Source organism: Balaenoptera physalus, assembly GCF_965194825.1.
Source record: "Balaenoptera physalus genome assembly, chromosome: 15".
Lineage (NCBI taxonomy): Eukaryota > Metazoa > Chordata > Mammalia > Artiodactyla > Balaenopteridae > Balaenoptera > Balaenoptera physalus.
The window spans coordinates 73,072,726-73,085,029 of record NC_138894.1 but is presented as its reverse complement, the minus strand read 5'-3'; the positions used below and the strand labels follow the sequence as shown (position 1 = coordinate 73,085,029).

The 12,304-nt window shown below is 54.1% G+C and overlaps 1 protein-coding gene across 1 annotated transcript in view; it reads left to right on the top strand.

Annotated features, from left to right (window-relative positions):
* EHD3 (EH domain containing 3) overlaps nucleotides 1–12,304 on the top strand; it is a 36,338-nt gene that overhangs the window by 10,737 nt on the left and 13,297 nt on the right. Inside the window, exons 2-3 of the mRNA XM_082426992.1 lie at nucleotides 5,725–5,901; nucleotides 9,740–9,837. Of these exons, the coding sequence (XP_082283118.1) occupies nucleotides 5,725–5,901; nucleotides 9,740–9,837 (275 nt within the window). The remainder of the gene's footprint in view (nucleotides 1–5,724; nucleotides 5,902–9,739; nucleotides 9,838–12,304) is intronic.

The window sequence follows — 12,304 nt, the reverse complement described above, 5'->3', positions numbered from 1 at the left end:
TGACGCAGCATTTGCCTGTGGTTGTGCCCTCTCCCATCATCTCCCTGGCATCTCTGCTGCCCAGGCCTCATGGCGGCATCACCACCCAGGAAAGATGATTCTCTGGAAAGCTGAAGGGCTAGAGAAGGGGCCATCCTTCCATTCCAGGTAGACCCACTGACCTCTGCCAGGCCCATCCTGCCAGCCACGGCCCCTGCAAGTCCTCACTCCTGTCCCCCCTCTGAGGTCCATGGATGTCCTTTTCCTGCCAGGGCTCTGATCTGCTGGTCCTTAAGTGGGACTAGGTGGAAATCCACCTGCCTCTTACAAGGCTTGAGTGTTACTCAAGGGAACAGAGGGCCTAGGGCAGAGACACTGGGTCCACCTGCCTGAGGTCCGGCTTAAGATCTGCCTTGAGAGTCAGGAGTGGAGGTCATTGGGAGAAGGACCTCTGGGGAAGGGCTCCTTCCCACTCCCACTGACAGCAGAACGCAGCCACGGAAAGAACACGGGCGGCCCAGCAGAACCCAGGCTCCACCAGTTCCCAGCCAAGAGGCCATGTTAGGAAGGTCTGACCTTTCTGAGCCTCACTGTCCTTGTCTCTAACATGCGAATAGTGACACCTCATAGGGTCACTCAGGCCAGCCTGTCGCAGGGGTGGGCGGACAAGGCAAGGCTAGTGGGAGGCTTGACAGTCTGGCCACCGGCCTCCTTTGTGCCGGGGTCACTTTGATCCCTGGTGGAGGCTGCTGCGCCCCAGGGACAGTGCAGCAGAGAGCTGACTCAGACCTCAACTCAGCCACTGAGTCCCCCACCTCCTGCCTCACCGTGTGTCCGTGGAGTGACTTACGGTATCCCCGGAACCCCGAGAGGCTGACAGGACAAGCATTATTGTCTTGACCCCATTTTAAAGCTGAGGTACACAAGGCTTAGAGAAATCAAAGATACAGATATATATGGGAATTCCCTGGTGGTCCAGTGGTTAGGACTCCTCGCTTCCACTGCAGGGGGCACAGGTTCGATCGCTGGTCAGGGAACTAAGATCCCACACGCCACATGGTGAGGCCAAAAACACAGAAACAAAACAAACCGAGATACAGATATATAACACGAATAACCTATAACACGGGCAGCAAGTGATACGTGCCTTCTGCGTCTACCTGAAGATATGCAAATTAAGAGCTATGTGGATTTTCACAGAGGCGGCGAGGGCCCTGGATTTGGAGTCCAGGTAGAAATGCGCTGAGTTCTTACAGGCAGTGATGAGACATTTGTTTTCTCTAATTATTGTCTCTGCCAATGTGGGCGCATGTCTGGTGTAGCCTTTGCTTTTCCCAAACTCAAGTATGTCATCTCAAAACCTTCACTCTAACCCTCTGAGCTAGTTAGAAACCCAGGATTAGCCCTGCTCTATAAACTGGGGAAACTGAGGCAGTGGGCTCTTGAGGGACTTGTCCAAGGTCATATCTGTGATGAAGCAGACACCCACCAAGGCGCATTCCCTAACTGAGCCAAGGCAGAGGGTCCAGCCAGCCCAAGGCCTCTGGTGGCACTTCTTGTGGCCCCGGGCCCTCTGTTCCTCGCCTTGGATGCTGCCCCAGCAGCGGGGAGGGTTGGTCCCGCTATTGCAGAGATGGGTACACTGGAGACTGGGTTAAGATTCTTGGCTCCACGCCTTACCCTGGGTGCTTAGGTCACCAGTAATGCAAGCCACATGCTTAGATTGCCAGCCAAGCAGGACACCAAAAGATGAGGGAAATGTTAGGAAAGAGTTTGCTTAAGAAAAATATGAAGAAAAGTAGGCCTCATGGGTAAAATCTGAATTGCGTTGGACTTCCCTATACCCATTTGATGGTTTAGTATTTATCTTACATTGGATAGCAAGGAGGGGGGACCCAAAACTTTTCAGCTCTTTGGGCCTCTAAATATTTGTATTTGGCCCCGAACTCGGGCAGACTCCATCTCAACTTGCTCACCTGCAAAACTGAAATAATTCAGCCATCCCACAGTGCTTCTAGGACCGATTAAGTGGAGTAATTCAGGGAAAGGTCGCCACCGGCCTTACAGCAGGTGCTCAGCCTGTCGGCCCCGCCTTATTCTCTTGCTTCCCCGTCTCAGCTGCTCCCACCCAGCCTTGAATTAACTTTTCTTTTTTCACACTGCCTTGGGAATGTTTTTGCCTGGCAACAGAGGCCAGCTGTATCACTCCCCATAGAGAAGCAGCCATGATATTCCTCAATAGGTTTTCCTTTCTGGACACAGTGGTGGCTTTGTTAAGGGGGCACTTGGGGCTGCAGGCCATAGCCAAATGTCCCTGAGAATTTACCCAGCCCTGGGTTCTCTGCTTGGCCTGACTGCATCCCTGGACTTGCTGTTGGCTTCACTGGACTCTGTATTTCTCCAGTCTCATGTGTGGTCGGCAAACCTGGGGTCATGTGGGTTTAGCCGAGGAGGCAGGACAGCAGTTCCGGCTTCCAGGCCCTGGCTGGGCCTCCTGAGGCTGCGGCTCCAGAACGTCCCAGGAAGTGGCCCCCGCTATGCTGGGGCGCATCACCCTTTGCCTGCCAGCACAGTGCATCTCAGGGATGAAATCTGAGCCGCCTGGGTCGGGAAGGTACTTCCTCACTGCTGCTTGGCAGCGTTCAGGCTGGGCATTTTCAAGGGTGCCTCAGGCTGTTTGCTTCCACCCCTGTCTATTTCAGCCGTCCCTGAAGCCTTTGATGATATCCACCACCCTCCTTCTGCCTCAGAATTCGCCCATGCCACACCCCCTGCTTGGGGCTTCTCACCCAGGCACCCACTGGGACCGGTGCTCCCTGCACATGGGCCAAGCATGGGTGGGGTTTCCAGATCATGGTGTTGATTCTCGTGAAACTGCTTCAAGTCCCAAGAATATCCTTTTAGATCCAGTGGGCCTGGGGCCTGCTTGGGTCACCTGATAGCAACAGCTTTTGCTGCCACGTCCCACCCACCGAGGCCAGAAGTGTGAACCCCAAGGGCAGATGTTTATGGAGATGAGTAGTTCCTGGGTTTGTGGGCCCTAAAGCCTAACCTTGCCCCCAGGGCCAGCCTCCTGCCAAACCAGATTCTTTTGTGGCTTTCTTGCCCCACTTCTAGTCCCAAGGGCGTGCTCAGCCCTTTTGCATTTCCTGATCAAGGAGATACCACAGGCAGGAAGGGAGACAGCGAATGTAGTGGTTAGGAGCGTGAGTGTTAGATTCAAATCCTAGCTCTGCTGTTTACTGACTGCATAACCTGCAGCAAATAGTTTAACCTTTATCTTCTCTTCTGTAAAATGGGATGGTGATCTAGGTCCTAGGTACTGGTTTATGTGCTTAAGGTCTGTAACTTATTTAACCCTCAGAACATCCGATGAGGTGGGTTCACCCATGAGGTCCATTTGATGATAAGGGTCATAGTGCTTACATCAGCAGAAACGTGACATGAAACGAGACAATTCACAGAAAGTCTAGAACAGTACCTGGCACATCACAGGTGCTTAATATATCAGAACAATGATCTCCCATGTTACAGAGGAAAGTGCTGAGGTTTGCAGAGGTCGAGAACCTTTTCAAGGTTAGAGAAACCAGGTCTGCTGGCCCCGGGCCCTGAGGTTCCCTGTCTCTCGCCTGAAACCCTGAAGGAGGAGCGTCTGAGAAAGCATGTAGCGTCGTCCAAGTGCAGCTGTGGTGATTTTTCCTCATCACGATCCAGCTTTCAAAATGGTCCTCTGATGGGAGGAAATCCTGTCTTCACACCCAGAATGTGGGGCTGGGATCCTGGAGGGAGATGGGGGGCTTCCCAAGGCAACCTAAAACCCCCGGTGCAGGCGGGGTGGCCCTGGGCAGCGGCCCCTCTGCAGCAGCTCCCCTGCCAGCTCCTTGGGGAGGGAGCCCGTGGCAACCCGACTTGAACTGCCCTGGAAGCACAGAGTAAACTAACAGCTCAGGACACAGAGGGATGTCTGTCGATGAGCCGGAAGAAACCCCAGCCAGTGCCCCTGGCTGCCACGCGCTGGGCAGAGCAGACCCACCTTGGGGTGGCACAGGGTGGGCAGAGAGCATTTCCTCGGGGCAGAAGACAGTTGAAGAGAAAAGGATTTGGTGTTAGACTGATAAGGGTTTGGATTCCAGCTCCATCACGTTAAAAAGTTAATAGTGAGCTAATAGGACGGCTGTACTGAGGAAACCCTTCAAAGCCTGGGTTTCCTCAGTACAGCCGTCCCTTGGTAGTATCCGCGGGACCTTGGTTCGAGGACCCCACCTCCCACGCAGATGCTCAAGTCCCGTATGTAAAATGGCACAGTAAGGCCGGCCCTCCGGATCCGCGGGTTCCACATTCTTGGATTCAACCACGGGTCCTCCGCGGTTGGTTGTATTCTCAGATGTGGAACCCGCGGATACGCAGAGCCCTACTGTAGCTACCTATAGGGGTGCGGTGAAGCCAGAAAGAGATACGTTCTCAAAGTGATGAGTGCGATGTATGGCATGGACATGCTATTGAGTGTCAGTGGTGTTATCAGCATAATGACAGGGTCTAGAGCAGGTTGTCAACCCTGGCTGCACATCAGAATCAACTGGGGAGTTCCTAAAAAGGACCGGTTGCCAGGACCCCGCCCTGAGCCGGCGGGTCAGAACCTCTGGGCTGGGCCCCGGCACCGTCAGCTGGAGCTCCACGGTTGCTCCATGGGCAGCCAGCTGAGGACCGCTGGTCCTGGAGGTCTCAGGCTCTCTCCCCAGCCAGCAACCTCTGACTTGCCATCTCTTCTCCTGAGGGCTCCTTGACTTTTCCCTCTGAGCGTGAACATTGGCCCGCAAGGTTTAGGGGGAGGGTCTTGGCACACGGTGAGGGCTCACCCAAGGGTCTGTGTTTGTTGGGCAACACACCCCTTAGCTCCTTGTCCATCATGGCCCCTGGGACTCTTCTCTGGCCTGTCCCAGCCCAGGGCAGTTCTGGGCTCCTCCGCCCGAAGTCCAGCCGTAAGCTGTTTGGGCTCAAAGCTGTTCTGAGCTCCTTCCAAAGGGCCTGGTTGTCTTTCCAGCCTGTTCTCTTCATTCTGTGGCTCACCATGTGTTCTAAAGGGAGCTGTGGAGAAGGGCAGTGGCCTTGGGCTCTCACTGCCCAGGCCTGGAGCAGAGCAAAGAGAGGCACCTGTCCCCTGGGGCTACAGCCTGGTACCTGTGCTAGAGGGTGGGACCAAAAGTCTAGGGTGGGATGGACATCCACTTGTCATAGTGTTCCTGTCACACAGTTTGTCTTATGTACGAGCTGTTTTTACATTAAACGACTGACTAAGCAGATAAATAAATAAGGACCTATGAATGGCCAGCAGAGCCTATGGGTGATCTAATTCTAACCATGCCTGTGTGCAGGGACTTTGGCAGACTCCCTACAGCTGTGAAGTCTACGATATTCTGTGTAGGAATCAGTTTCAAGCCATGCTTTATTTCTGAGCCCAAACCTTGCTCTTCCCCGCGCCCCCCGCCCCACACCCCCGGCACTGCTTCATGGAGGGAAAAAGAGAAGGACCAAGAAGGACAGATTTGTTATTTTAAGTTCAACTGAAATCCCACCTCCTCCCAACGGTCTTTGGACTCCCCATCGGTGAAAATCTCTCCCTGCTGTGAAATCTCCTTGCTCCGGATCTGCCCCTCTGCCATGACTCACACCGTCTGCCTTGTGGTAGGCATGCGGTGCTGATCTGTGAATAGAATCCCTGCATCATGACTGTGTTCCCTCTGCCAGGTACCTGCTGGAACAGGATTTCCCAGGCATGAGGATTGGGCCCGAGCCGACCACGGACTCCTTCATTGCGGTGATGCAGGGAGACGTGGAGGGCATCATCCCCGGGAATGCCCTGGTGGTGGATCCTAAGAAACCTTTCAGGAAACTGAACGCCTTTGGCAATGCCTTCTTGAACAGGTGAGTGCAGAGGGAACACACACAGGCCTTGGGGGCTCTCTTTTCTTCTTGGAGTATGAGAGGTGAAAGGGCGTGGCAGGGTCTTGGGAAACTGTGTACCTTTTCCAGACCTGGAATCTCTCTTGGTTGTCCCCTTCTTGCTGGGAATGAAACCAACATTGATTAGGGCTGCAGGAGCTGCAAACACTGAGCTGATTTCTCCCGATCAAGTTGGGGGAAGGGTTCAACTAGTTAAATCACATTTCTCTAATGTGTACCTCCCTCCAGTAAAAGCAGAGAGGGCTGCTCTGTGTAGTTCCCAGCTTTTGCCTAAACTACGGAAGGGCTTTGCATCCAACTGGAAGGAGACAAGGGAAGGTTCCTCTCTGTGCCTAGATATTGTTTTTACTTGGTGGCAGGAACCCTGGACGTAAGGTAGAAGCCCTGGCTTTGAGCACTGACCCTCCTACTAAACTCACTCTGTGACCTTGGACAAGTCACCTCCCCTGGGACAAGTCAGCCTGCAGACACCAGGGCCACTGGGTCAGTTTGAGTGGAGGAAGCTCTAGAGACTGCTTGGCAAGCTGACCCAGGCCTTCCCATTATTCTGCTTAACTAGAATGCAGGCTGATCCCCTGGTCACGCTTGTTATGTAGATCCATACCACAGTGTTGCATCTGTATTGCATTTAAAATTTTTTAAACTACTTTCTCTAACTGAAGGCATTTAGAGTAAAGACTATGGGCTTTGGCTTCAGACCGACTTGGGTTCAAATCCTACCAAATAGCACCACGATCTTACACAGGTTACCTGACCGGTCTGTGTCTCACTTTTCTCATCTGTAAAATAGGATAATAGTAACGTCCTCCTCCAAGGCAAGAGGACTTGGCGGAAAAGTTGGCATTTGAACCAGATGTTCAATCATGAGTGAAATCACACTGAAAGAGTTAAAAAAAAAAGGACATTCCAGACAGAGAAAACTGAAAATATATATATATACACACACAAACACATACACACAGAGGACTGAGAGAATGTGGCTTAATTCAGGAACACTACGACATACATAGATGGCACTGCATGCGTAGATGGCGCCGTAAGGTTCGTGCTTCTCTACAGGAGCGCGCCACAGCTGGGTGACAGATGTGTAGATTAACTGTTGGCCGGGGATCTGTCAGGCACACCCATTGGAGGGATAACAGGATTGGGGCGGGGGTGGGGTGGGAGAGGGCCCTCCATGTGCCACCAGCCTCACTGCAGCCGCACACCCACAGGGAGGCTACACCCCGGACGCCTGCTGCCCCGTGATCCCATTTCGCGGCCCTTGACATCTCCCCTCCCCTTCTCTGTGAGTGTTCCAAGCCCTCTCCAGACACCTCAGCCTCCTCTCTCTGCAGATGACCTTGCTTCCTATTCTAGAGAAGATGGAAGCCCGTATCCATGGGTTCCCTGTAGTTGGTTTGTTTTAAACTGTCCGTAAAGGGAGTTTACCTGCATCAGTCCCGTCCCGTCCCCCCCACCCCGCCCCTGCCGTCCACGCAGCCTGCAGAGAGCTGAGTCCTCTCTTTTCCCCTCAGGTCTGCGCCCCTGCGCCCCCGACCCGTGCATCCGGCCATCTGCCCAGGGACGGCTCTGTCAGTTACTCTTTCTGACAGCTCCTCCCGTCCCTTGGCTCCTTCTCCGCCTGGAACTATCTATCTCCTCTTGCAAGCCCTGCAGCAGGCCCTACTAGCCCTTACCGCCTCGCTTTCCTCTCGCAGCCAAGTTTCAGGGCTTCACCTCCTCACTTCTTCCTGTCCCCCAACCTGTGGAACATGGCCTCACCCCGTCACAGCTGCCCGTGTGAAGGTCATCTGCGACCTCTCAGTGACAAGCGGTGAGCACTTTCCGTCCTCACCTTACCCCATCTCTCTTGGGTATTGGTTTCTCTCAACCAGCAGCCCCTCTCAGCTCCCCCTTGGCCCTCCTCCTGCCTCCCTAGCAGACCCTGGTCTCCTTGGTCTCTGGCTCCTATGACCTGGTGGCATCCTAAGCCCCCTGCCCTTCTCACTCCAGGCACCCAGCCTGGGTGATACCTCAACCGCAGCCCTGGCCCCAAACACCAGCCGCCCCATGTATACGACCTTCTGGTCACCAAGTGACAGCAGCCCCGCTCAAGGTGGCTTCAGCAAAACGTGGAATGTATTGAGGAATACTGGAGTGTGCCTTAGAACCTAAGGACCAGAATGTGGCTGGGCCCCAGGCACAATGAAAACCATGGGCTTCGGCAGGGCGAGGGCTGTGCCATGGACTTTTCTGCCCCCGCTATCTAGCACAGTGCCAGAAACACAGCACATGCTTCATAAATATTTGTTGAACTGAACTGGACATGCTGACAACCATCATATCAGACTGTGTCACTCTTGTGCTTAAAATGTTCCAATGGATTTTTACCGCCCTCAGTATAAAATCCACGTCTCTTAATGTGGCTTTCAAGGCCCTTGTGATCTGGCCCCTGCCTCCCTGTCTCGGCCACATCTCTAGGGGCTCCAGCCTTCTGGTTCTCGCTCAGTGATGAGCGCTCTCCTGGAATGGTGCCTGCACGCGCGCACACACACACACACAAACACACACACACACACATTCCCTCACCCCCTCTTTTTCTCTCCCCGCCCCTCATTTCTGGGCTGCATTTACACCTGCTTCTATTAGTTTCCTAGGGATGCCAGAATAAATTACCGCGAACTGAGTGGCTTTAAAATAACTACTGACTCATAGTTTGGAGGCCAGAAGTTCAAAATCAAGGTGTTGGTGGGGCCATGCTCCCTCCAAAGCCTGTAGAGGAGGATCTTTCCTTGCTTCTCCCAGCTTCTGGTTACTCCAGGCATTTTGCTTGTGGCAGCATTATTCCAATAATTCCAATCTCCCCTCTGTGCATGTCTGTATCTTCACATAGCTACACACACGCACGCACACGCACGTACGCTGGCTTCCTGCCCACACCCCTGTCCACCTGGCAAATGCTGGTCATCTTTTGAGGTCTCAGTTCAGGTTCTGCGTCCTCTGAGAAGCTTCCCGGACCCTCTTTCCAGGGCATCCCCAGCCTCGTCCCCTAACCTGCATCTCTGCAGCCACCTCACTGGGTAGCAGAGGGTCCCTTCCCTGTCTGTTCTTGGAGACTATGGGACCGTGAACTGTACTTGTGATGGTCAGACACCTTGCTGGCTTCCACCAAAAATGGCATTTAAGAGAGAAGGCTTGAAGTCAGAAGGATCTAGCTTAGGTTTACCAATTTGTATTTGGAGACTTTGGGATGTGATACTGGGAATATTTCCTGGAATAAGGCTTGACTGCTATCCTACTAGCAATGTTTGGTATTTGCACAGCCTTTTAGAAACCCAGATAAACGTTCCTGGGTGGTGTGCCCCACTCTTCGAGGCCAGCTGCAGTGCCGCCTCCTCCAGGAAGGCTTCCTTCTACCTTGGATCTTCCGAGCCCTTCACTTGACCTCCCTTGGGGGCGCTGCTCCCATCGCACCCATATCGTGGTTGTCCTTATGCATGCCTCTGCTCTTCCACCAGACTGTGCTCCTTGGGGGCAGGGATCAAGGGCTGGACATCCTGGTGTCCCCGACAGCAGGGGCTCACAAACCTAGGCCCACAGCTGCCTTAGGACCACCCCGGGAGCTTCCTCAAAGTACAGATCCTGGGCCCACTACTGGGGCTGAGTCTAGCTTGGAGCTGGGAGTCTGCACTGGAAGGCAGCCGGGCTTCAGAACCTCTGCCCAGGGCAGGAGAGGTTGGCATGGGGCTGAAACGAGGGTGCCTGAGAGGCAAGGACAGGACGGCGGCTCACCACGGGTCTCCTACCACCCCTGCAGGTTCGTGTGCGCCCAGCTGCCCAACCCCGTGCTGGAGAGCATCAGCGTCATCGACACGCCGGGCATCCTCTCCGGGGAGAAGCAGAGGATCAGCCGAGGTAAGTGAGGCAGCTGGTAGGGTTGGCTCTGACTCTGTGCTGTGTTCTTTCTGGTACGTTCTCTGGCTTCCATACCAGGAGAGAGGCTCCCGGGGCCTTGCTGTCTCTTGATGAGCCAGTGCTGCCTCGTGTGCTGTGTGGGGTCGTCCTAGGCAAGGGTCAGCAGATGGGCTTGGGTCCACTGCAGCTCAGGAGACGGCTGGCCTCGGTCTTCTCATCTGTGAAATGGAGACATCAGTGTCTGCATTATGCACCTCATCGGGTTTCTTCATGGGCCAGACCCTGGCTTGCTTCTGAAGTTCCGGCTGCCCCTGCCCCAGGAGCTTGCAGCTCTGCAGGGGAGACAAGTTCCTGCCGAGGACTCCAGCCAAAAACGTGAGGATGACAGTGTGCTCTGGGGCGTGAGAGTCGGGAGCTGGGTATGTGAAAGCCCTTGAAAACTGCTCATTCCAGACAGATGTGGGTAACTGTTCACTGAGGGAGGTTGCCGGCATGCGGGTCGGGAGATGGAACTCAGGAGCCAGACCACCAGCGTCCTGAGCCTGCCTCTAACACTTCCTGGCAGGGTGACCTGGCGGGTTTCTTTCCTTCAGCTGGCTCATCTGTAGAGTAGGGGACATAATTCTATCTACCTTCTAGGGTTGTTTGAGGATTAAAAGAAATAATACAGGTAAAAAGTCTCCTGCCTGGCACATAGCAAGTCCCCAGCAAACATGAGGTGCTATAGACCATCATCATCATCACCATCACTGGTTTTTTCCGAGCTCTAAATTCCTAGATGGATACTGTAAAAATCTTGAAACTACAGCTCCCGGCTCCCCTCCCCCAGCCTCTCCTGCCACACCACGCTGTGTGCCCCAGGTAGCCCCCAACCCTTTCTGCGCCGCATGCCGTATTGCTGGAAAGAAAAGCTGATGAAGCCACAGCCAGCCCAGTCCTGGAGCTAGGAGCTGGGAGCTGGGAGCTGGGCAGGAGCCAGATCGGCACTCAGAGGGCAGCTTCCGGGAAGGGGAGGCTTTGGACTGGCGAGAGCTCTCTGAGCAGCAGCCAGAACTCTGCCCTGAACTGACCTTAGGTGACTGTCTGCCTTCCTCCTGCACGTGCCTGGGGTGAGGTGCATGTACGGTGGTGCAAGGGCGAGGGGGGCAAAGAACCCACGGCCCTGGGGGGAGGAGCATCTCCTTCTGGCCTACCTGCCCTTTGTAAGCACCCTGGCACCCTGTTCAGGGCCCTGTGGTCCGGGGGAGGGTGCAGCGTGGGTGGCTCTCTGTCTTGTTTCTATTTGTTTCCCTAGATACTCCCTCTCTCCTGACCAGTCTCTAACCTCATGCTGTAAGTCTTCCTCCAAGTTCATCCTGAGTTTAGGCCTAAAGGGGATTTACTGTTTCACACAAACAGCCTGTATCTCCTCGAGGAAGGCTTGGAGAGCAGCCAAAATTCTCCACCTGAACTACCCAGGGGGTGGGGGGCTACACAAGGCTAGTGCAGCCTGACAGGTGGGTCCAGAGAGGATTCCAGCCTTCAGGGATTCCAAGGGCACTGGATTGGGAGTTTAGAGCATTGGGTTTTAGAACCTGTGGGTCTCCAGAGGTCACATTTTCCCCCTGAGCCTTAATGTCCCCGTGCATAACAAGGGGTAGTGATACCCATCACATGACCTCGTGAGGTCCACAGATGGTAATGGAAACACAGACATCAGCTCTGGGTCTGGATCACAGTGAGCTCCCTTCTTTCCTCTTTATCTGCCATCCAGGGTCACCCTGTTAAACAACCCCAGGTTAATCTACGTGAATGGCCTTCCTTGCAGTAGTGCAGTGCACAGCCTATGCAGCTGTACGTGGCAGCCCTGCTCCTAGGGAGTCCTGCCTTCCTCAGCTTCTGTTCCATTCCATTCTTTTCCTATCCCTCTACCTTTTCTCCTGACTTTATCTTTGGACCTCAGTGGCTGCTCTACAGCAAATTGGGGGCTTGTTCTTCTTGCCCACCCTTCCTATTGCCTCCCACCCCATACCGACTACCACCAGGTCTCACACCACCTCTGGGAGAAGTGATAGCCCTGTGTGTATCTATGCAGACCAGTTTGTTCTCTGCCTTCCTGATTCTAGACTATAAATGCAGCTGCTGGCAAAAGTAGCCTGTGATAAAAACAAGAGCTGAGAGCTGGGCCGCCATTCCTGTATCATCAGCCTGGGGCAGTGCTGACCCCAGCACTCCACAAGAGACCAGGAAAATTGGGTGGGGGGCAGGGATCAGACACCCTCAGATGTCAGGGGCACCCCAAATGAGAAAAGTTTCCAGTATGAAGACCCCCTCCGCATCTTTCACAATCAGCCATAGAACTCAGTAGTTCAGTTTATGCCTATAACATATGCACCCCCCATCTGCACACATCACACCTCCCTCCACACCCCGCTCCCCACACACGCACACAAGTGTGTGCACAGGACCAAACGCACTTCGCGTGGCT